The 25,767-nt window shown below is 42.1% G+C and overlaps 1 protein-coding gene across 1 annotated transcript in view; it reads right to left on the bottom strand.

Annotated features, from left to right (window-relative positions):
• LOC125275857 (SH3 domain-binding protein 5-like) overlaps nt 1-25,545 on the bottom strand; it is a 31,095-nt gene extending 5,550 nt beyond the window's left edge. Inside the window, exons 1-5 of the mRNA XM_048203165.1 lie at nt 25,144-25,545; nt 23,913-23,975; nt 19,787-19,915; nt 1,228-1,392; nt 645-775 (exon numbers count right to left, since the gene is read on the bottom strand). Of these exons, the coding sequence (XP_048059122.1) occupies nt 645-775; nt 1,228-1,392; nt 19,787-19,915; nt 23,913-23,975; nt 25,144-25,224 (569 nt within the window). The 5' untranslated portion in view covers nt 25,225-25,545. The remainder of the gene's footprint in view (nt 1-644; nt 776-1,227; nt 1,393-19,786; nt 19,916-23,912; nt 23,976-25,143) is intronic.
• Nucleotides 25,546-25,767: the final 222 nt, after the last annotated feature.

The following is a 25,767-nucleotide window of genomic DNA, read 5'->3' as shown; positions in this document are numbered from 1 at the left end:
TTTGTTAAAAAATTCTTACTGACCCCAAACTTTATAAGCGGTAGTGTATGTATATCAGAAACACTGACTGATGGATGGATGGAAGGGTGGGTGGGTCAATAGATGGATGGATGGATGGATGGACGGACGGAGGGATGGATGGATGAGAGGGTGGACAGACAGACGGACGGACGGATGGAGGGAGGGGTGGGTGGGCGGATAGATGGGTGGATGGGTGGGTGGATGGACGGAGGGATGGATGGATGGATGGATGGATGGAGTGGGTGGATAGACGGACGGATGGATGGAGGGAGGGGTGGGTGGGTTGATAGATGGGTGGATGGGTGGGTGGATGGACGGAGGGATGGACGGAGGGATGGATGGATGGATGGATGGATGGATGGATGGATGGATGGATGGATGAGAGGGTGGATAGACAGACGGACGGACGGATGGAGGGAGGGGTGGGTGGGCGGATAGATGGGTGGATGGGTGGGTGGATGGACGGAGGGATGGATGGATGGATGGATGGATGGAGTGGGTGGATAGACGGACGGATGGATGGAGGGAGGGGTGGGTGGGTTGATAGATGGGTGGATGGGTGGGTGGATGGACGGAGGGATGGATGGATGGATGGATGGATGGATGGATGGATGTCCTCTGACCTGGACTTGTTGATGGTGCGTTTGAGCTTCTTCTCCAGTTGTCTCATGTGGCTGATGGCGGCGTTGTATTTGGTCGCTGTTTCTCTGTGCTCGATTTCACTGCGTGTCCTGCTTTGCTCCGCCTCCATCACCTTGAAGAGCCAATCAAAGCAGTTCAGATGAAATTAACTGCATAGCATAGAGACAGAGCATTTAAGGCCACACCCTCACCGGGGGACAATCCAGCCGTCTCCATTGACTTTGCATAGCGTGATGCTGCCTGCTTGTCATTTCTGACTGTTTTTTGGGGTCGACAGCTTATAAAAACTTAGTTCTGGGTTTTTTAGCTTGTTTGCTGTACACCTTGTCACACAGCAGCTTTTAGGCATTGTTCTGTTTTTTTGTTATAAGTCAGAAATGACAAAGAGGCTGCCTCACGCTATATAAAGTCAATGGAGACTGTTGGCCTGTTTTCCCCCCAGGTGGGCATGGTTTTCAGATTATGACGCATGTCGCTCTGTCTCTACAGAACAGTAAACTGTGGTCTACAGCTCCCAGAATTGATCTATAGTGTGTTTATGGTCAGTGGTCTTGTGTCTCTCACCCTCTGGGTGGCGTGGTTGAGCATCTCCTGCCAGGCCGAGTCAAACTGCCTGCTGTCCTCTTCTAACAGTCGCTCCTCGGCCAGAGCAATGGTCTCCTTCGCCGCCCGGAGGATCTCGATGGCTCGCTGATACTCCTGTGTGGCTCTCTGAGCTTCTACTTGAGCCTGTAAGACACGAGAGAGAGAGAGAGAGACTCGGTTATGACTTCAACACCACTCACAGTTGGTATGAACACAATGCAGTATAATTTGCTGAAGTGAACCTCTGCTGCTGAAGCATCATTTGAAGACTAATATATAATTCATGTCTAAGAAGAAACTGCCTTCAGAGAGCAGCTCACATTTTTCATATCTTGCAATGCACGAGCAGCTGACAGATTCAAGTGTGCACATGTTGTTACGTAAAATGATGATGACACATCCTTAGTGTTACCAAGATACAGCTGTAAACAGCTGCTGTCAATACTCACTCATTTCTATTGATGACGCAAATGTACCATAATTCAGTGCCAAGTAGTACAATGTGAGATATTTCTACTTCTGAAAGAATTACAATGTGATTTAAGAGCGTTTAAGTGAATAACACTTTACATTTGTTAACATTAGTTAGCATAACTTACTGTAAGCTGTTACCACACAATCTAATCTTTAGTTTTCTTTTAATTTCCCCTCAATGAACCATAAAGCTTTATCAGTCACAGCATTAGTCGCTCAGCTTTGATAGATCACATGACCAGGCTCTGTCTCTCCGTGGGATGAGCTTCTCATTTACAGACGATCCCTCTTACATGCTGAAGAATTCATAAAGAAAACTAGCAGAGCTTGAGACAAGAAGCTGATGTATTTTTCATAAAGCTCAATCATCTCCCCCTCGGTCTGTGCAGACAGACAGCAGATTAGCTGAAATCCATGAGGATTTTCTCAGTTATAAACAAACTCAGATCCTGAAGGTTTTAGGTTCAATACAAGTTAATCACAGATGCGGTCTATAGAGTTTAGCACAAAACAATTTGAACTTAGATTATAAACCCAAACAAGAACTGTGTTTGCAGTAATAGGGTTTAAAGCAGCTTGTGCTTTTGTTTATTGCCTACATATAAAATCTGTTGTACAAAAATGAAAATGTTTTCAGAATTGTCATTTTCATCTTTTGAAGGCAAATAAATTTCTATCTATCTATGATATCAGTCTATTTCTTATATCCTGCACTCTTAAAAATAAAGGTTTCAAAGGGGGTTTCCACAGTGATGTAACAGAAAACACATTTTTGTTTCCCCAAAACCTCTCAGTGAAAAGTTATTTTTTTGTTTCTTAGTATGAAGAATGTTTAAAAATTCTAAAGAACCTTTTGTGGAATGGAAAGATTCCATGGATTCTTCATGGAACCATCAATGCCAGTAAAGAACCTTTATTTTTAAGAGTGTTGTACAAATGTAATCAAGTCTTTACTGTGATGACGGGAGATTAAAAAACTGTATATAACTTTACACAGACAAGGATATAAGCAAATTTATCAAACTAGTTTCATATTAACTCGTGTAATATTTAATATTTTTCTTTACTTCCTGCTTGCTTGCTTTCTTTATCTGTGTCACAGTCCATTAAAATCACAGTGGCTTGGTCAGCGCTGCGTGAACGTCATTGTATATTTCTGTTTTGCATGGAAGAATACAGAAGTGCTAAGTGAAGTGAACAGGTAGAGAGAGAGAGAGACGTTGTGCGCTTCTCCAGACAGATGACTCACACGCTCAGACGTCACTTTGCACTGGCGAGATGAAGGGCATCATGAGTTCATGAGTACGTTAGGTAAAGCGTCATGTCAGAACTGACCTTTCTGACCATTGTTCAAAACTGACCATACAACATCATGAAACAATGCATGTACTGCACCACACAATAGCTCCATTTAGGCTGCTGCTAATGTAAGGATGTGATGGCATGTCTGCGTGGGCAAACGCTGGACACTGAATCAGTACACTGATACATTAGCCAGACTGATAATTGAATTTGCATTGGCTTCTCAGAGGGGCAGTTTTCAAGTGTTTTTAGTGATTTTTAAGAAACATTTTAATAGCAAAGATTAAATTTAGCAATTTTCTGTATCATTTAACTGTATTATATTAAATTAGTACACTAGCATTTACATTTTTGGGGTCAGTAAGATTTTCTGCTCACGAAGGCTGCATATTTAGGCATATTTTGAACAGCAGTGTATATTATTTAAATCTCTATACCGACCGTTGTACACACTTCTTTTTTTAGTATTGGCTATTACAAAATCCATGACTCAATCAACACCCAGTTGTGCATCACATGACCACAGAGTAACCCTGAACAGCTGCCTACACTAGATGATGAGAGATGATGCATTTCTCCTGATCTGTCAACAGTTCATTGTGTGTCGCTCATAATACTGTGATTTTGACTGAGCTTCTCTGTCACAAAGAGCTACAGTGTCGGCCCGCCGGGTCTGGAGAAATGACAGCCATAAAGCCGTCACTGTTGTTGTGTCATGATGACCTGCGCTCCTGAAGACCCTGCAGACCGAAGTACGGCCCACTAAGGGATTCTACACATACTGATGCTCAATGAGAGATGCTGCAGACTAGGCTGGTAAAAGATCTGTGCTGATAACTGAAAGGTTGCAGGTTCAAACCATTTTATGCATTTCATAAGAGTAAGTTCTTCAGTGTCTCATGATACTTCAGAAATCATTCTAGTATGATGATTTGCTGTTCAAGAAACACTTCTGATTTTATCAATGTAGAAAATAGTTGTGCATATGGAAAGCAGCAGCTTTCATTTCTGCTGTGACAGACGCAAGACGAGTGTTTGTTAGAAATCAGGAATGGTGAGAGAACATTGTGCTTGGTACGGTTTTCGCCTTCAAACCAAACTTGGGACTTCAGTTGACAAAGTTTAGCATGCTTTCCATATTGTTTACGCATTAGCTCAGTAGGCCTAGAGGCTTTAGTCGCTGTTTGAACACATCCCACCATATGAGAGTTTACACTAGGAAAGCAATCCAGTCGAATGCATTTTTGACTACCTTTAGAAGTGGTAGAAAGTGGACAAGTTCAAAAGGTTTCAGACCTTGTTTACACCGGTATTTAGCGATCGACCAAAATGCTTCTTAATACCAGGTGCAGACAGGGCCATTGCCAACACAAGCCTTCAGACACTTTCACTCATAAGGTCAAGGTTAAGGTCAGGTGAAGCTGAGCTCTGTAAACACTGTAATGACAGATTAGAGTTACGTCAATAAAGGTTCTCACTTGCTGTGGAGCTTTTAAGGTCAAAATCACACACACTCGCTCATCTGCCTGTCTGTTCGCACACACTTGCTATGTTCTGTGTGTCTGGACTGAGAAATGTCTGTTTCTTATACTGTCTATTTTTTTTCCTCCTGGTAATGTGTTTGACAGGCAGCACAAGTATCTGATTTTCTCTGGTTTTCTGACCTATTTTCTTCCCAAACTCGGTCAGACATGATGTATTTTTCATGAGCAGCATTCACTCTGCGGCAAAATCATGTTCAATTAACATTTAATGACTTCCGGTTAAGAGGGTTAATGGAGTAGACGTGTTTGTTTCTCGCTCCCACATTTTCTAGTCCAATCTAACATTTTAAGCCCATTAAATCTTTTTTTTTTTTTGTTCAAACAACAATCTATCACGCACGCTATATTTCTGTCTAAACATGACGTCTAAATCGGCTAAGCAGAGCAAAAAAGATATGAAAACGGACTCTGTAGATGACGCTGCTAGCGAGCTTAACATGGCAGCGATGGCCAAGCTTCTAGAGCAACATCGCCAGGCCCTGTCGGCCGAATTTAAAACGGCCATCTCAACACTCGAGGAAAAGATTGACAGCATTCAGACCAAGTTGTCAGATCACACTCATAAAATTGCTTCGCTCGAATCAAGTGCCAATGATTTAGACGAGCGGGTACGAGCGTTGGAAGCGACATGCGCCACACTGGCTGAGAGCAGCGCGAAGTTACAAGACAAAGTTGTCGACCTGGAATCACGCAGTCGCCGTAACAACATTCGGATCGTTGGCTTACCGGAATCGCTCGAAGGGCCGCGGCCTTCAGTTTTCTTCGCGCAAGTTCTCGTAGACATTTTGGGAGAGGACATCTTTCCCTCTCCGCCGGAGATTGACCGGGCACACAGAGCTCTCGTTAGCAAACCAGCGACTGGGAAGAAACCGAGGCCAGTTATCATCCGGCTCCATCGCTACCGTCAAAAAGAACTGATTATCCGTGAAGCTCGAGCCAAAAGAGGCAAACTTGTTTACCAAGGCAGCCCAGTCGCCATCTACGAGGATTACGCGCCCGAAGTGGCTGCTCAGCGCGTTAAATACCGGTCCGTGATGGCAGAACTATACAACCTCGGATTCAAACCAACGTTGTTTTTCCCTGCACGGCTCTCCATCTGGACCAAAGACGGAGGTAAGAAGATGTTCTCTTCGGTGACAGAGGCCGAGGACTTTGCTGCATCTGCCCGCTCATTGGAACATGTGCCATAACGTGGAAGGCCTCTGCTTATTCCGACTGTCAAACTGTCGGAATAAGCATTAATTTTGTATTGTTGGCGGTGAAATCGAAACCAGTCGCGGGAACTATCGCAATTGTTTTGTATTGATTTTTTTTTCTCCCCTCTCTCTTTCTATTTCTTTCTTTTTCTTTTCTTTTCTATACTAGAGAGTCGGAATTCACAATAGTTCTTTTATCTGCTTAATGAGGCAAATGTATGATATCTGACTGATTGGAGTTTTCCCTGAAAACATGCATATTGTATATTATTCCGTTTATTTACCGTATGTATACATTTCAATATGTGGTATTTCTTTCAGCAAACCTGTCTAGATGCCTGAACGTGCAGATGCATGTTATTTTGCAGATAATTTTTATATATAGTTCTTTTTATGTTCAAGACTACATAATCTTGCATATCTCTTTTTTTTCCTCCGTCATGGTTTGTCTGTGTGCAGGGACTAATTATTTCTAGTTTTTTATTTTTATGTATATGTGTGTATATGTATGTGTATGATGTGTGTATGTACACATACTATTGTATTGCAAAATCACTTGGTTGCTTTATAGCTGGCAGATGTACATATATAGCTTTTTTTTTTTTTTAAAGCTATTTTTATTTATTACAGTTTAGTAATTTTGTTCTTATTTTAATTTTTGGTATGTTAAGGTTTTTCCCTTTTGCACTTTTAAGCCATAAAAAGAAAAAAAGTTATGTTTGGAAATTGTGTTTTTGTTCAAGTTCTATAGGGCTTACTATTGAAACGGGAATGAGATCCTGAAGGATGGATTTGGTATTGGAAGTTGAGCCTAAATGCTCAGGCAAGTTAGTTGTTAAAGGTGGGTTGGGGGTGGTTTGTTGTGGGATGGGGACGTTAGGGATTCTGATCTCCCTTTAATTTTTTTTTTTTTTTTTTTTTTTTTCTTCTCTTTTATTTTCTTTGTTTGCTTTGTTCCTTATGTTTCTCCAGTTTATCTTCTATATTTGGATCCAGAATGTTTTCTGCCAGTTCTCAATGCTATCCTGTTTCATTAACCTCTCAGAATGGTTAATATTGCCATGCCAGGGGATGGGTGCCTGCGTATAGTGTCCTGGAACACCAAGGGAATGAACAGTGCCGTCAAAGTTAGTAAGATTTTAATGCACTTACGGGATCTTAAGGCAGATATTATGTTTCTACAAGAAACTCACTTACGAACGGTAGATATTCTTCGTATTAAGAGGGCTTGGATGGGTCACCTGTTTCACTCTAAATTCTCTCAGAGAGCTCGCGGGGCTGCTATCATTATTCATAAAAGAGTCATGTTTGAACTTACTGAGACTATTATTGACCCGAATGGTCGTTTTGTCATCGTCTTGGGCAAGCTCCACAACATTCCAGTAATCTTAGCTTCCATATATGCCCCCAACTGGGACAATGATGAGTTTTTTGTTAAGTTTTTTTCAGGTTTACCAAAAGTAAATGAGCATCACATAATTATTGGAGGGGATTTTAACTTGGTTCAAGATGTATCCCTAGACAGGTCTTCCTCTAACCAGTCTACTCTAACCAAATCAGCCAACGTGGTGCTGAACCATGCTTCTCAACTGGGACTCTCTGATCCTTGGAGATTTAAAAATCCTCAAGGCAAGGCCTTTTCATTTTTTTCTCATGTGCATCATACATTCTCTAGAATTGATTTCTTTTTGGTAGATAATAAATTGTTACATTGTATTACCTCATGCACTTATCACACGTTAGTGGTCTCTGATCATGCCCCAGTATCTATTGATATAACTTTGTCTCCTAACAGATCGTTGCCCCCACCCTGGAGATTCAACTCCTCCAGACTGTCAGATAGTGCGTTCAAAGATTTCCTTTCCTCGCAAATTAATTTTTACTTCGAATTTAATCAGACTCCAGACATTAGTAGCCACACCTTATGGGAGGCTTTCAAAGCATTCATTCGTGGCCAGGTAATTTCTTATTCCTCACAAACAAGGAAAACCATAAGACTTAAACTGTCTACAATAACTGATGAACTGTCTAAGTTAGATGTCTCTTATGCCTCTTCCCCTTCGTCTGCTCTCTATGCTAAAAGAGTTCAATTACATTCAGAATTTAACCTTCTGTTGACAGATCTAACAGAAAGACAACTTAGGCAATGTAGACAGAATTTTTTTGAGCATGGAGACAAGGCTGGGAAGCTCCTGGCTTATCAGGCCAGATCGGCTAGCTCTTCTAGAGATGGATTTCGAGTATCAAATCCCCAACAGGTGAATTAGTTACGGAACCGGCTGGAATTAATTTGATATTCTCCGACTACTATTCTAGACTGTACACTTCAGAAAGCCCTCCAAATAGTTCTACGAATTTAGATCTCCTCAACTCGCTTGAATATCCCACAATTGATGAAAACACTGCTAAGTATTTAGGCGATCCGGTTACAGAATCAGAGATACAGGTAGCAATTAATTCCATGAAACCGGGAAAATCTCCTGGCCCTGATGGCTTTACTGTTGAGTTTTATAAAGCTTTTGCTCCCCTTTTAGTTCCTATTTTAACAAAGCTTTTCAATGATTCATTTAAAGAGGGGTGCCTTCCTCCTACTTTATCTGAGGCTTCTATTTCTTTGCTTCTTAAGAAGGATAAAGATCCTACCTCCTGCGATAGTTACAGACCAATTATCACTTTTGAACGTAGATTTTAAAATTCTGGCTAAAGTTTTAAGTTTCCGCCTTGACCGTGTATTACCATCTTTAATTTCTCATGACCAGACAGGCTTCACCCCAGGAAGACACTCATTTTTTAACACGAGGAGGCTTCTCAACATTCTGTTTTCCTACCCATCTGATTCACCTGAAATTATTGTGTCTCTAGATGCTGAGAAGGCCTTTGATAGGGTGGAATGGGGTTATTTGTTTTTTACTTTGGATAAGTTTGGGTTCGACCCTAATTTTATTGCCTGGATTCGACTTCTTTACTCCTCCCCTATGGCATCTGTACATACTAATGGTGTACGCTCTCCCTTTTTCTCTCTCCAGCGTGGGACACGACAGGGATGTCCCCTGTCTCCCTTAATTTTTAATCTAGCCATAGAACCTTTAGCTATCTGGCTCCGTAGCCATGATGGATTCAAGGGAATTTCCCGTCATGGTCTAGTTCACAAGCTCTCACTTTATGCTGATGACCTGTTGTTATTTGTCTCAAACCCTGCTGCCTCTCTGCCACCAGTTCTGGATATCCTAGACAAATTTGGACAACTATCTGGCTACAAGATAAATTTACAAAAAAGTGAACTTTTTTTTGTCAACTCTGAAGCTAAAAAACTTCCACGATCACTTTTACCCTTCAAGATTGCCTCTGATGGTTTTAGATATCTTGGGGTCTTTTTTACAAGTTCATTGAATAATTTATTTGCAAAAAATTTTCAACCGCTTGTGGACAAATCCAAACTGGATATGGGTAGGTGGGCCTCTCTCCCTTTATCCCTTGTAGGTCGCATTAACCTTGTCAAAATGGTTATTCTGCCTAAATTTCTATATTACTTTCAACACATACCTATTTGCATTACTAAATCTTTCTTTACTGGTTTTGACAGTCTTTTGCGTTCATTTCTATGGGGGAATAAACCCGCTCGCCTCAAGAGAATCAATTCTACAACTTCCTAAAGCTAAGGGGGGCTTTGCACTCCCCAACTTTCAGCAGTATTACTGGGCTTGTAACATCAATAAACTTCTCTTTTGGAACAAGGATACCTACTCTGACAGTTGTCCTCCTTGGGTGCATACAGAAACGTCATCAATGAAAAGCACTCTCTATTCTGTTGTCTGTTCTCAACTGCCCTTAGTTGTAAACAGAGTCTCGGATAACCCAATAGTCACTAGCTCCCTTAAAATTTGGGTCCAATTTAGGAAACACTATGGTTTACATAGAGGCTCTACCCAAATGCCCATCCTCAACAATTACTTTTTTCCCTCTTCTAACTCTGATCCAGCATTTCGCCTTTGGTCATCTAGTGGCCTTATCAAGATTAGTGACCTCTATGACAATGGAGTATTTGTCTCTTTTTCTTTCTTATCTCAAAAGTATAGCCTACCCAGTCATCATTTATTTCGGTTCTTTCAAATCAGACACTTTATACAGAAGCAGTTTCCTCATTTTCCTAACCGTCCCCCAGAAACACAAATTGATCACTTTCTCGCTTTAAATGCCAGCCACAGGCATTTAATCTCAGTTATTTATAATTTAATAAATTCTATTAGTTCGGACATTAATGACACTCTTAAAGATACCTGGGAGCAAGACCTTGGCATTACTATTACAGAGGATCTATGGCATAACATCTTGAACCAGGTACACTCTTCTTCTTTATGTGCCAGGCATGGCTTAATGCAATGTAAAATACTATTCAGAGCTCACTTAACCAATGCCAAACTGGCAAAAATCTTCCCAGACAAGAGTGCTGCCTGCAACCGTTGCAAGCAGTCACATGCCAACCATCTGCATATGTTTTGGACGTGTCCACAGCTAGTAACTTTTTGGACCAATGTATTTGAGACACTTAAAAAAGCTCTCAACACTAATATTGACCCTGACCCATTCATAGCCCTTTTTGGGGTCTCCCCTAGGCCTGATCTGTTGGCCCGAGATCGTAAAGTTATTGCTTTTACTACAATCTTGGCCAGACGGGCTATCCTTCTTAAGTGGAAGCATGTTTCTCCTCCAACATATGACCGGTGGATACAGGACATTTTCTACTGCATTGGGCTTGAAAAGTTAAGATGCTCTCTCTCTGGTTCACTTAAAACTTTTCACAAGACCTGGGATCCCTTCTTAAATTACATTAAGGGTTTACCTTGCACACCTGTAACTAGCAGTGATACATAATTTTCATTCATCAGAAGGATCTTTTTAGAAGGAACTTTAAGAAATGTATTTATTTTATTTTATTTTATTTTATATGTATATGTGTATGTATGTGTGTATATGTATATATATGTGTATATGTATGTATTACACACACATGTATAATTTTTCATGTTTACTTTTTTTTTTGTTTTTTTTTGTTTTGTTTCTTTGACATTGATTTTGGGGAGGGGGATCATGTAAGGGGTTAATAATGGACAACATTTTATTGTTTACTGTTTTCATGATGTCCTATTCTGTACTGTCCCTAAAAACCAATAAAAAAGATTGGGAATAACATTTAATGACCTCAGTATGATCTGAAGATGCAGAATCACCTCGACACACCCTAAACTCTGTCTGACCTACTAAAAAATACTGACCCACTTCTTCCCAATTTGACAAACAAAGCAAGTTCATCCACCCAAAGAAATGGAGGAAACAAGCTGCTTTACTGACACAATAACTCTTCTTTAAACGCAGGAAACTTCCCAGTGTTTTTATTAGCATTCGCCGTAATGCAGAAGTATGTTCATTGTCTGTAAATAATCTATAAACTTCCTCCTGCTGCATTTAGCATAATCACACAGATTAATTGACTTCCCTTCATGCAAACAAATATGAAAATCTTTCATGCACGAGTGAATCTCCCAGCATCCATTAAGCAAACGAGTGGAATTCCACAACCTCATCCAAAATGAGACAAAGACGGCTGTTTTCCATCTGCACAGATCCGCAGGGCTCAGAGTAAACAATCCGGCTCTTTCTTCATGACTCTCCATGATTTATGCAATCCAAGCTCCCTCTCTTTCTTGCTATCTCCCTCTGTTCATTCATTTGGCATAAAATTAAAATTTTCTTGCTTTTACAGAAAAAATATGGTGGCCTGAATTGCCAAAGAAACAAATCATAGCATAGTTTACTATTTGTGTCTATTTGATTATATTTAAATAATAATATTTTTAAAATGCAATTTTTATGGCTTAGAATCAGCATAAATATGTTTATTCATTGTGAAAAATTATTCATTTGAACATGGCTAGCTGTAGAAAACAATATTCAGTTACTTAAAATGTCTGCGATTAAAACAAACTGAATTTATTGATGATTAATATATGGTTATTGTGCATTTAAAACACATTCAGCATTCAGCTCAGAAATCCTACCTGTTTATGTATGACTGACAAATATGCATCACATTAAGTGTATTAGTTTATGTTATAACTGTTTAATAAATGTTAAATTGAAGCCTGAATATTTGTTTAGAAAACAGGAAGTTCAGCATTTCCGGTGTTCCGAAATGGAACACTAGTTCACTGAATACTACATTGTATCCTGCATGCTGCCTACTACTGTTTTTAAATTGCACGTGATGCAGTGTGCAAAAATTAATAGTAGTATGCTACAAATGTTGTCATATGACCTCAATTCAGTTATCATAATTTTATCCAATTTTAATAAATGCATAAACTTTTGACAAATCAAACATTGAGTCCAGGAAAAGATGTTTAAAAAGCCCGATATTTGATTCATTCATCACGCTGTAAATGCAAGGTGAAGTCAAGTGCAATGCATTATCTGTCATGATCACCAGTGAGAGTGCCCTATCAGCCACTAGAGGGCACTCCATCTTGGACTCTTGTTTTCACCCCTTGGACTACAATACCCATACTCACTCTTGGACTCATTATCCCACTCATTGCACTCAGCTGTTTTGTGTTTGTTATCAGTGTCTGTCTATTTAGTCTCAGTTGTTTCTGTCCTTGGTTGTGGTTTGTTGTATTTTGTTACGTGCACTTTGTTTCTCTGGCTTTTTGTATTGGACTGTTTTTGTGGAGTTTAACCTTTGCCTGTGTTCTGGATTACATGCTTGGAGTCTCCTGTAATAAAAATCGCTGCACTTGGATCTTACCATCTTGTTCTTGTGTGCACCGTGACAGAACAAACCACCGCTATGCAAGGATCCAGCAGCAGGAGACTCCGGTCATCCGTGGGGGCTGAGGAGGCTCAGGCCCTTTTGGCAACTCTCCGCCAGAGGAGAATGGGAGTGCGGGCATTCGTCCAGAAGTTCTGGTCACGGGCGGAGGGTATGGTCTCTCTGATACGGTCCTCAAAGACACAATTAATAACTGTCTGGATAAACCTCTGCCGCAGTGGGAGATGGAGCTGGTAAGGGGGTTAAACTTTTGGAATTTTCTCCAATTACCTGCATCTGCGTGGGAATGGGCCGCTTCGACTACCTCCAGCACCCGCTCCAGCCCGTGTGCCCGCTCCAGCCCGTGTGTCGTTTCCAAGGCCTGCTCCAGCCCATGAGTGCGTCCCAGCCCGTGAATCCGCTTCAGAGGCCTCAGAGGAGGTTGGCACTGAGTCTCCGCTTCCCACATCTAAAAGGAGGAAGAGGAGGAGGAAGGCTTCCATCCCCAAGACCCGGAGGCCTCTCCAGAGCTCGCTCCAGTCAGTGAATCCACTCCAGAGCCCGCTTCAGTTAGTGAGTCCACTCCAGAGCCTGCTCCAGTCAGTGAGTCCGCTCCAGTCAGTGAGTCCGCTCCAGTCAGTGAGTCCGCTCCAGTCAGTGAGTCCGCTCCAGTCAAGGAGTCCGCTCCAGTCAAGGAGTCCGCTCCAGCCAAGGAGTCCGCTCCAGCCAAGGAGTCCGCTCCAGCCAGTGAGTCGCTCCAGCAGTGAGTCCGCTCCAGTCAAGGAGTCCGCTCCAGTCAAGAGTCCGCTCCAGTCAAGGAGTCCGCTCCAGTCAAGGAGTCCGCTCCAGTCAAGGAGTCCGCTCCAGTCAAGGAGTCCGCTCCAGTCAAGGAGTCCGCTCCAGTCAAGGAGTCCGCTCCAGCCAAGGAGTCCGCTCCAGCCAAGGAGTCCGCTCCAGCCAAGGAGTCCGCTCCAGCCAGTGAGTCCGCTCCAGCCAGTGAGTCCGCTCCAGTCAAGGAGTCCGCTCCAGTCAAGGAGTCCGCTCCAGTCAAGGAGTCCGCTCCAGTCAAGGAGTCCGCTCCAGTCAAGGAGTCCGCTCCAGTCAAGGAGTCCGCTCCAGTCAAGGAGTCCGCTCCAGTCAAGGAGTCCGCTCCAGTCAAGGAGTCCGCTCCAGTCAAGGAGTCCGCTCCAGTCAAGGAGTCCGCTCCAGTCAAGGAGTCCGCTCCAGTCAAGGAGTCCGCTCCAGTCAAGGAGTCCGCTCCAGTCAAGGAGTCCGCTCCAGTCAAGGAGTCCGCTCCAGTCAAGGAGTCCGCTCCAGTCAAGGAGTCCGCTCCAGTCAAGGAGTCCGCTCCAGTCAAGGAGTCCGCTCCAGTCAAGGAGTCCGCTCCAGTCAAGGAGTCCGCTCCAGCCAGTGAGTCAACTACAGAGCTCGCTCCAGCCAGTGAGTCCCCTACAGAGCCCGCTCCAGTCAGTGAGCCCGCTCCAGCCAGTGAGTCCCTACAGAGCCCGCTCCAGCCAGTGAGCCCACTACAGAGCCCGCTCCAGCCAGTGAGTCCGTTCCAGCCAGTGAGTCCGCTCCAGCCAGTGAGCCCGCTCCAGCCAGTGAGTCCGCTCCAGCCAGTGAGTCCGCTCCAGCCAGTGAGTCCGCTCCAGCCAGTGAGTCCGCCCAGCCAGTGAGTCCGCTCCAGCCAGTGAGTCCGCTCCAGCAGTGAGTCCGCTCCAGAGCCCGCTCCAGCCAGTGAGTCCGCTCCAGAGCCCGCTCCAGCCAGTGAGTCCGTTCCAGAGCCCGCTCCAGCCAGTGAGTCCACTCCAGAGCCCCGCTCCAGTCAGTGAATCCACTCCAGAGCCCGCTTCAGTCAGTGAGTCCACTCCAGAGCCCGCTTCAGTCAGTGAGTCCGCTCCAGCCAGTGAGCCCGCTCCAGCCAGTGAGCCCGCTCAGCCAGTGAGCCCGTGAGCCCGCTCCAGCCAGTGAGCCCGCTCCAGCCAGTGAGCCCGCTCCAGCCAGTGAGCCCGCTCCAGCCAGTGAGCCCGCTCCAGCCAGTGAGCCCGCTCCAGCCAGTGAGCCCGCTCCAGTACGGCATGCTCTCCCTATCAGTCCGTGATGGCTAAGAGGGCTGTCCTCACGTTCTATGTTTTGGCGGTCTTGAGTGCCTGGAGGATGCTCTCAGAGCAGCCCCAGCCTGAGCACGCTGCCGTCCCAGAGCAGCCCCAGCCTGAGCACGCTGCCGTCCCAGAGCAGCCCAGCCTGAGCACGCTGCCGTCCCAGAGCAGCCCCAGCCTGAGCACGCTGCCGTCCCAGAGCAGCCCCAGCCTGAGCACGCTGCCGTCCCAGAGCAGCCCCAGCCTGAGCACGCTGCCGTCCAGAGCAGCCCCAGCCTGAGCACGCTGCCGTCCCAGAGCAGCCCCAGCCTGAGCACGCTGCCGTCCCAGAGCAGCCCCAGCCTGAGCACGCTGCCGTCCCAGAGCACCCCAGCCTGAGCACGCTGCCGTCCCAGAGCAGCCCCAGCCTGAGCACGCTGCCGTCCCGAGCAGCCCCAGCCTGAGCACGCTGCCGTCCCAGAGCAGCCCCAGCCTGAGCACGCTGCCGTCCCAGAGCAGCCCCAGCCTGAGCACGCTGCCGTCCCAGAGCAGCCCCAGCCTGAGTCTGGGCGGTGGCGGCAGGGCAGAAGGCTTGGACGGCGGCAGGGCAGTAGGCTTGGACGGCGGCGGCAGGGCTGGCCAAGGGTGCTTCCCAGAGCAGCCCCAGCCTGAGCACGTTGCCGTCCCTGAGCAGTTCCAGTCTGAACTCGTTGCCGTCCCAGAGCAGTTCCAGTCTGAGCCCGCTGCCGTCCTTGAGTCCTCCGCTCTCCCTGATACGGCCACGGAGGCCGTCATCGAGCTGTCCGCTCTCCCTGATACGGCCACGGAGGCCGTCACCGAGCTGCCGCTCTCCCTGATATGGCCACGAAGCACCTTGGCCAGCCCTGCCGCCGCCGTCCAAGCCTACTGCCCTGCCGCCGTCCAAGCCTTCTGCCCTGCCGCCACCGCCCAGATCTTCTGTCCTGCCGCCGTCATCCAAGCCCTCTGCCCTGCCGCCGCCGCCCAGGCTTTCTGCCCTGCCGCCACTGCCCAGGCCGTCTGAACCGTTGGAACCAGCCTGGTCAGTTCCTCCAGCGCCACCCTGGCAATCAGCCAGGATTCCAGACCCTCTGGAACAGCCTGGTCAGTTCCTCCAGCGCCACCCTGGCAATCAGCCAGGATTCCAGACCCTCTGGAACCAGCCTGGTCAGTTCCTCCAGCGCACCCCTGGCACTCAGCCAGGACTCCAGAACCACTGGAACCAGCCTGGTCAGTTCCTCCAGCACCACCCTGGCAGTTGGGCACCCTGGAGCTGGCCCACCATCCCTCCCTGATCCTCCTCCTGTCCACCTCCCTCCTGAGTTTTGTGTTTTTTTTTTGTCTGTGGAGCGTCTGGTAGCCGCTCCTTTGAGGGGGGGTAATGTCATGATCACCAGTGAGAGTGCCCTATCAGCCACTAGAGGGCACTCCATCTTGGACTCTTGTTTTCACCCCTTGGACTACAATACCCATACTCACTCTTGGACTCATTATCCCACTCATTGCACTCAGCTGTTTTGTGTTTGTTATCAGTCTGTCTATTTAGTCTCAGTTGTTTCTGTCCTTGGTTGTGGTTTGTTGTATTTTGTTACGTGCACTTTGTTTCTCTGGCTTTTTGTATTGGACTGTTTTTGTGGAGTTTAACCTTTGCCTGTGTTCTGGATTACATGCTTGGAGTCTCCTGTAATAAACATCGCTGCACTTGGATCTTACCATCTTGTTCTTGTGTGCACCGTGACATTATCTGATACAATAAGCTGTTTTATATATATGCTCTTTTTTGGCAAATGTAGTTGGTCATCCAGGTATTCCATACAGAAAATGTGCACATTTGCACTGTATACATAATGCATACTGAACAAATACTATGAGTAAAATTAGTCAGATGATAGTAATAAGATTTATCAGTAGCACTGTGCATAGTAATAATACTATGCACAGTGTACTGCAGAAACAGTATGAGTAGTATGATGGTATGCCATTTTGACCATAACCAATGTCAGCAGAAACTCAGAAATTTTTGAATATTTTAATGTCCAACTGTGCGATGAACTAAAATAGTTCTACATTTGCATACAAGATGTTGCAGCAGCAGTAGCAAATCAAATGCAGTCTCAGTCTGGATCGCACCTTCATGTACTGTCTGCTCAAATGACCTTGATTTGTCTGTGATAGTGTGTGTGTGTGTGTGTGTGTGTCTCTCTTTTATAACCTCTGCTCATCTCTAATTAACACTCACACACTCACACCATGTGAAGGACGTGAGGTGTGAGGTCAGCTGACACGTGCCGCAGTCGTCTGTCATTGATGTCTGATGCCTGCTGCTCACATGCCACAGGACAGAACAGATGCCAGCAGAATGAGAGGTGAGAGTCGCGCCAGAACACACTGAACACAGGGAACTGTTCAACGACACACCCATCTGTCTGTCTGTCTGTCTGCTCAGCTGTAGGTCATTGAAGGTGTGATCGTGCACTCTGTTCTGATTGGATGTAAAGTGGGCGTTGGCACTCTGACTGAGAGACAGCTGGCACTGCCAGTCTTAGCTGTGTGTCTCACCTACTGACAAAGACAGATCATGGTGGTCTTTTAAAGTGATGACAGGACAGTTACACTAGACCACCTTCATATGATTACCAGTGCAGACAAATGTACACACACACTTCAGATGTACACAGTTCAAACACAGGGATATAATGCATATTAAGATTAAATCAAACCACTAAATCACATTAGCTAACATTTATAACTGTGTGTGTGTGCTGCGTATATTTCTGAATTATTATGCATCACTGTGAGATTCCTTTGATATATCGTTCACAGTAAGATAGTTCATGAGTTGAGCTTGACTTACAGATGTCTCACAGACACAGGTTTAAAAAGATTAGCTGATGATGTCTTTTTCTTGGCGGCACTTTACTCACTCATGACTAATGTCAGATCATTTTGTTTTAATGCGTTTAAAAAATAGACTGAGAATATGAGCGAGTGACTGGAGCTTCTGTCTTTGTGAAGGTTTCTCACAGCTTTCTCGTGAGAGTCAATCTCTTCATCACTTCAATTGAGAATAAATGAGTTTATCTAATGAGAACTCTGAAAGTGTGCTGCAAACTGCTATAGTGAACACTAACCAGCCATTTAAATGTTGAGCAGCAAGCTTATTGGCTGCATATGTGACACAATCAGCTTGCCAATGTAGTTAACAATATAAAACTTGATATGGTAAAAAGTCTAAGTCAGATCATTTTTTTTTAAAGAAATTAATGCTTTTATTCATCAAGGATGCATTAAATCGATCAAAAGTGACAGTAAAATCTTATAAAAGATTGATTCTATTTCAAACAAATGCTGTTCTTTTGAACTTTCTGTTCATCAAAGAATCCTGGAAGAAAATGTATAATGGTTTGAAGCAAATATAAAGCAACACAACTGTTTTCAACATTAATAATAAAATTAGAAATGTTTCAGCAAATCAGCATATTAGAATGATTTCTGAAGTATCATGTGACGCTGAAGACTGGAGTAATGATGCTGAAAATTCAGCTTTGATCACATGAATAAATTGTTTTAACATACATTCACATAGGAAACAGGTATTTTAAAGTGTAATGATATTTCACAATATCACTGTATTTTTGATCAAATAAATGATCTTAAATTATTTTAATATAAATAAAAAACCTTCAACCCCAAATATAAACACACTACACTGCACTTCTGTTTGGTTTTGACTGTGTGATAATTGCGTTAGAGCCAGAAGCTGAGCAGAACTCTCACTAAAGTCACCTCTTGGATATAAAAAGCTCTTTTATGACTGTTTGAGAGCGACATTTGTGTTGATTTATCACTGTCACAAGGTGATAATATGGAGAATTTCATGGCTGAAAGCAGCAGCGATCTCAAATCCATCCTCACGCACACTCACATGACACTAACGACCAGAGTTTTTCACAACAAAACCCACCCAATTGCTGCTCAAAACTAGCCCAATTGTGTTCTGGGGGATAAAATCCGCATTCCTGCTAAAATTTGCATTCCAGGGGAAAAATAGTATATTATTTGGGGTCGCTTCAATCTGTGGACATGAAAAACAAGCCGAGGCAACAGTGTTAAAGTAGACTTGGCAACACTGCTAACCTCAGATGCTTGTTCATATTAAAAACTAGATTTTGGTTGTAATAATTGTCACTATACAAAGGTGTCGTGGGTAGTTGCTAAGATGTTCTGAGGAGAAGAGGCTTTTCATAGAAGGACGTCATGTTCAGTCTTCTCTCTTTAGCTGTTTCTATCTATAGGAAATGCCAAGGCCTGTTTGCAAACAAATTAGCCCGCGTCTGTACGCTGGACTGCAGGTCATTCATTATTGAGAAGCTGACAGCGCAGGCTGTGTTTGGGGCTGGAAGGTGGTCATGTGATTATGAGAAGTTAAACTGGGGCAAACATGTTTTTCTAAAAAACTTGTCCTCCAAAAGTTGTATTCTTTCAGAGCATCATACTTTTTTTTAACATAGCACACTGTTATACAGTACATTAATAATGTAAATCTGCTGTTTTACAAAAATTACTCATGTTACTCAAAGATTACTCAGTTCATGCAACTTTACAATGTAAAGCAGATCTATCTATCTACATGGTGAACATGTTTGCTTCATGGCAAAAAAAAAGACAATTAAAAGCTAAAAGCAAAAATTATCGCAATATTCATGCTTAATTTTATATCACAAGAATAGGAATTATGAATATTGTTAATATATTGTCCAGCTCTAGATATGTGCAACATAGTTTACTTTGCACATAGATTCATAGTTTATCCAATTATATACATACTGGTACAGTAATATTATGTAAACCAGAGTCATGCCAAGTTTTCTAGTGAACGCCCGCAGAACCGGGTCATCAGCTGTTTCCTGCTGTTCGACAGGCCTCTATGGCAACAGCCAAACCTTCATTGCATAATTCTGCTTTCCTTTTCACAGTAGTGAATGGCTACAATCCTTAAGGTTTAAAAGGCTCTAGATGTGTTTTTTTCCTAATCATTCATTCCCTAGACGAGATTCCAGAAGTTTCCACACCATGCAAACTCCAGCAAAACACACTGCTGTGACAAAACAAACAGCTCACCTGGCGGGCCGCCCTTCTGGCCTCCCAGTACGGTTTTGAGTCTTCTACGGCTTTACCGATCTTCTTGACCTGCTCATCCAGCTTGACTGTGGCCTCCATTAGGACGGCGCGAAACTTCTGCCGGGAATCCTGCAGAACAGAGTGAAGTGGTGAGTGAATCTAAAATCACAAGTCAAGTGTCTCAAACAAAACTTTGAATGTTTGCTTGGTCTGTGGCACTGATTCTCAATATTCAATGGCACAGACCTCACAAATCTGTCATATTCAGTGGTTAGTTCTTCATTAAAACCACTGGGAACTTAACACAACTTTGTTTTCTGATAAAGTGCATTCACACTCCTGAAAACTGAATAAAGCTAGCAAATCTGATTGATTTTTTTTGTATTCTGATCTTTAGCTCTATGAACTACTGAATTCTTGTCTTTGTGTTTACAGATATACTGAAGTGTGAATTAAAGTACATGCAGTCTGTAAATCCTGAATAAATCTCAGTGCACTGAAAGGCTCATCATATCCAAGCAACATGCACTGTATGCTCAGGAATCTCTCTGAATTATGTGCGTCCATCTTTCAGTTTCACACTAATGAAACGCTTCAATAATCAGGCTTTTGTTGCTCCCTGAAAAGCGCTGCTTCAGCTAACTCAATTCAGCATTTAACCCAGTTAAGAAGGAATCTACACCCTGCTTTCTAGACAGAAAACTCCCCCCTCAGCAGAAAGAAACAATCACGGTTGTTGCATAAGATGAGCAGTGGGACAGTGTTTTTGAGTTGTGCGTGCATGTGTATATATCGTGTCCAGTTCTGCCGGTCATGAATCTGTCCTAGAGTGGGTTTGGTCGCTCAAATGCCATATTTAAAAACACTGACATCTACATCCTTCCACACAGGACCTCGGTGACAAAAGACACGTCAGAGGGATTTAGACTTCCTCTGACAGAATGACACTTCCTGGTTCGTTGTGGTGATTAACCACAGGCCAAATACAGTGAAATACACAGAACTGTGAGTGAGTATTTGTCATTTAAAAAAAAAAAATATGAGGATGAGGAACAAATAGTCATGAATCTGAAATAAGACTTATGGGTAATACTTTACAATAAGGTTAACATTAGTTAACTGCATTAGTTAACATGAACTAATAATGAACTGCACTTCTGCAGCATTTATTAATATTTTTTTAATGTTAAATTCATCATTTACTAGTACATTATTATAATCAAATGTTGTATTAGTTAATGCACTGTATACTAACATGAACAAACCTATAAAAAGCTGGATTTTTATTTAACTAACATTAATAACGATTAATAAATACTGTAACAAATGTATTGCTCATGGTGAGTTCATGTTAGTTAATAATGTTAACAAATGAAACCTTTTTGTAAAGTGTTACGACTTATAAATGTCTGAATTCTACACAGTGTTATTATTGTTAACTAAAACTATTTTTAAAAAATTGTTAATTGATATAAAGCTGGAATAAAATCAAATATAAATATTAGATGAAAAACAAACTAAACAAAAGTTAGAAATGTTGCCTTACCACATAACAAAACTACTAAAAATGAAACTCAAATTAAAATGAAAACTGAAAATTTAACAATAACAGATCATTAAAAATTTGAGTTAATACAATGAAGGCGATTGGTTTAATCAACAGAAACTCAAAATATTATGTTCTCTGAACCACATTAATTAAGTTGATTTGACAAAAGAAAAAATGTTGTGATAACAAATCATGAAAATATTTTTTTACAGTGTACCAGTGTTGGGGAAAGTTACATTTAAAAGTAATATGTTATAATATTGTGTTACTCCCTAGAAAAGTAACTAATGCGTTACTTAGTTACTTTTTATGTAAAGTAATGCGTTACATTACTTTTGCATTACTTTTTGTCACCTGAGCTGGGCTTACATGGTTTTTAATAACAAAAATAAAATACATGTATATTTCTGTAATTTAACATATTTAATGAATTATTGTAGATATGCAGATTTTCACTGTTTTTATTCATTTTGAGGAATACTGAAGAGCTGTCAGTCAATACATGGGAAAACAAAGTTACTTGAGTTACTTATTTAAAAAAAGTAACCCATATTTTGTTGTAAATTTAAAAGTAATGCATTACTTGAAAAAAGTAATCTGATTACATAACTTGCATAATGCATTACTCCCAACACTGCATTTTGCTTATTATTTCTTACACTAACAAAAGTTTTTTTTTTTTTTTTTGGTATTATTTTAAATACTTCAGACTACCATGTTATTGCCATCTGACACCTTGCCTTTACCATGGTACCAGCACATTATATTTGTAAGGGTACATACTAGAGCTGCACGATTAATCATATCGCAATCGCAATCGCGATGTCAAGCTTGTGCGATTATATGACGCAAAATGCTGCGATTTTATGAAATAAAATAATAATAAGTTAATAAATAAATAAAAAATAAAAAAATACATGTGTGGACACAACAACCCATTATCTGAGAGCTGTTTGCCCATTTTATACACCGCTAATAAAAAGAAGACCAGTCAGTTTCAGTTTAGGCAGTGGCATGTGTGGCGCGCACGGTCATGTCATGACTTTTCCGGTGTGCAGCGCAGAGAACGGGTAAAGATGGATGCGGAGCAAACGGTCACTGAACTGGTGGCAAGAAAAAACGCTACCTCTGTTATATGGCGATATTTTGGCTATAAGATTATAAACCAGATTAGTAGTGGTTGAAGAGGAAAGAGGATTTAATTCGGTATCGCACGCAGCGCTGTTATCGGTGCGCACATGACGCACATACATACAAGGCTCGCGCGCACAGAGAGAGAGAGAGGCGCGTTATAGCTCGCGAACTCCAAATTGATTTCTCTTTCGCGTCCTCAGTGCACTTGGATGGTCACATACACGCATTATGTCAGTCAAAATACCCCTCTCAGCAAGTATTCATGTAAACACATTCAGTTATGTCTTAATTGAACGAGGTGAGAATTCGGATGTATATCTGTCCGATGTGTGCGTGCATGTCTTACTCTTAAAGTGACAGCAACCTATAAATACCTGCTGTTGTCTGTCATGTAAATCAAACAACAAAACACAGCTTTAACAAAGAAATTAATACTACAGTTAGACCTTATACTTTATTTGTAACTTATGTAGTATTTATCTATGCTTGTTGTAATTGGTGTAGGCTATAGTATTTTTTCTTTTTACAGTCTGTTCACTTGCCTTTAATAATGTATTATTTAGGCTAGCAGTTTATGCTATGGTATCAGAATAGTTTAAGTGGGCTAAGTAATAAATGCAAAGTTAAGTTACCCCATCTAATTTTTTTTTTTTTTTTTTTGTGCTGATCCGAAAAATGATCCGATCTGTGACGTCATAACCGTGATGTGATCCGAACCGTCAGTTTTGTGATCCGTTGAACCACTACAGATTAGTAAAGAAACAAATATCTTAAATGGGATTATAACAAGTTTGCAGTAATGCAAAGATGTTATTTAATTTCATAAAATATTTTAATTTGAAAACGCTGTGCATTTGTTTGCTGTTGTTGCTAGTTTGAGTTGAGAAATACACATTTCAGCATTATCAGTAATCTGTGTGTGTATTTCCATTGAGAACCAAGCAAGATGACTCATGATACTATTTGTTTATTATATCGCTATCGCAAATCGCAATCGCAATAATCGCAATATGACATTTTCCCCAAATCGTGCAGCCCTAGTACATACTGTATGCTGTATTCAAAAAGGAAATCATAAATCAGCTGAAACAAAACTGTGCCAGTTTAGCAACTGACAATTTACTACTGTTTGTATCTCCTTTGTGTTCCACAGAAGAAAGTCAGTCATGGGTTTGGAATGGAATGAGGCTCAGGACATTTTCCTAAACTACTCCTTTAGCGGTTGAGGCTTGTGGCTTTCAGAGCAGGAATTCCAGACTCGGATAGGAGAGATTTCCTCTGTCTGCTCAGCAGATAGAAAGGGTGTCAGTCGCAGGAAAGAAACTTCCCATTGGTCAGTGCCGGAAGGGGAGGGTGCTGAGCGTTTAGACATGTCTTTGGAATTCTGCCTGCAAGCTTTTCAGCAAAAACAGTGACAGCAGAAAGCAGGCATGTGAACCTTACCTCCAGTTCTGTCTCCCATCTGTTGATGTTATCTGTAGACTGATTCAGTTTCTCAAGTTCACCCTGTTGAAGAGATAAAGCCAGTTGAGATCGCAGTAAGACGTGTGTTGCAATGCCAGCAACATCTGGAAAGTGTTATTCAAGTAACCCAACACTCATATGTATGTTTTCCTCCGACCTTAGCCACACGTTGATGACACACAGATGTTTCACGCCGTTGTTTTCATTATGAAAATATTTTCTTGCATGGGTGGAGGATGAAAAACCAGTTCATCTAGCACAACTAGCATAGTCTTATATAAAGGTGTTTCCATGGTTCTTTGCAGCAATTTCTTACCAAGATTAAAAGTGTCAGTTATTGTAAAGAAAGTAAGTGCACTTTTGAAGCAAAATATTTGCCAAAAGGATTTCCAAGAAGGTTTCAAATGATAAAACGATAGATAATGTGTTAAAAAAAAAAGACACTGAAATCATGCTTAAAAATATCTGCATGTCACTGGAAAATGTGTTTATGACTGATATTTTTTTTTTTTTTTTTTTTTTTTTACATAGTGCAGGGTCAAACAACCTGGTATTGAAGGTTAATCATTTTAAATAATAATCGACTCTAAAATCTGTTATACCATAATGTCCAAATACTTTTTCACCCACTGTAAATCGTTTTCTAACGGATAATAATAATAATAAAAAAACATTATTATTCTAATAGGAATCTAACGCTTCATAAAGGAGTCTTAATTCTGCATGCAGTGCACGTGAACTCAACTGTTTTCTCTAAAAAGGAAAATAAATTCTAAATATGACGTCAAATGACTCTGATTGTCAACGCGGTTCCTAAATGTAACAAACAATGAAACAATGTAACAGAATTAAATGATGTCACAATGGGATTCCCCTGAAAGAATCAAACACCAGCTGTTGAACAATCTGAACAAACATTATCTGATCAGGATTATCGGTGCCTACAGACTTCTGATGAATTCATATGATACGATCTGATCGAGCTTTAATCCAAAAAGAGTTTGACCCAGTCGAACTTCAGTTCTGGTTTAGGGAAGGTTAAACAGGAATTACTCATAAAATTCGGCATATAGAACAATAAAACATATCAATACAGCCAAATAACATAGCCTATACGTATTCAGTCGAGTTTCGTTAATCCGGTTTAAAAGGATTTTGTCGATGTGAATTCTCAGATGCAGCAGTCGAAATTGATTTTGTTGCTCTGTACCTGAATCCTCGGGTCAACCTCCTCTTCCTCCAGAGATTCCGAGTCTTCATCAGATTTATTCTCTTTCTCCGTGTCGTTCATTTCGATAGTAGACGTGATTCGTTTATTATTAGCCGAACAAAGCGGGTCTCTGTCCGGGATAACGGGGTCCGATGATCCGCGCAGAGCCGCGCTTCTGCGGTCACTCCATTAGTTTATCCAGACAAACGCGATTAAAAGAAACACACACGATCCCTCGTGTCCGAAAGATACAGAATCTACCGAGACACAAACACACACAAAACACCGGCAGACACGAGAATGAGGAGCCGCTCGAGCTCTGAGATCTGCGGAGATCTCGCCCGCCCCCTCCGGCACAAACACCCGCTGTCCTGAACGAGGGTCACTGCAGTTCAGCTGAGAAAGATTGATACATAGATATAGATCTTTTTGTGTAAGAGAAAGAAATGGTTATAAAAATATACGTTACATTGTATATATAAATATAAGCATTAAAGTATCTCTCTAAAAATAGACAATTGAAATAATTTTTAACATATGCCAAATTAAACTGTAAAAATATCAATCCTGTTACCTATAGCTTAGTTGAAGACATGTTCAAAACAATTGCATTACTATTTTAAT

The sequence above is a fragment of the Megalobrama amblycephala genome, linkage group LG9 (genome assembly GCF_018812025.1).
Source record: "Megalobrama amblycephala isolate DHTTF-2021 linkage group LG9, ASM1881202v1, whole genome shotgun sequence".
Taxonomy (NCBI): domain Eukaryota; kingdom Metazoa; phylum Chordata; class Actinopteri; order Cypriniformes; family Xenocyprididae; genus Megalobrama; species Megalobrama amblycephala.
This window is presented reverse-complemented; position numbering and strand designations above follow the sequence as displayed.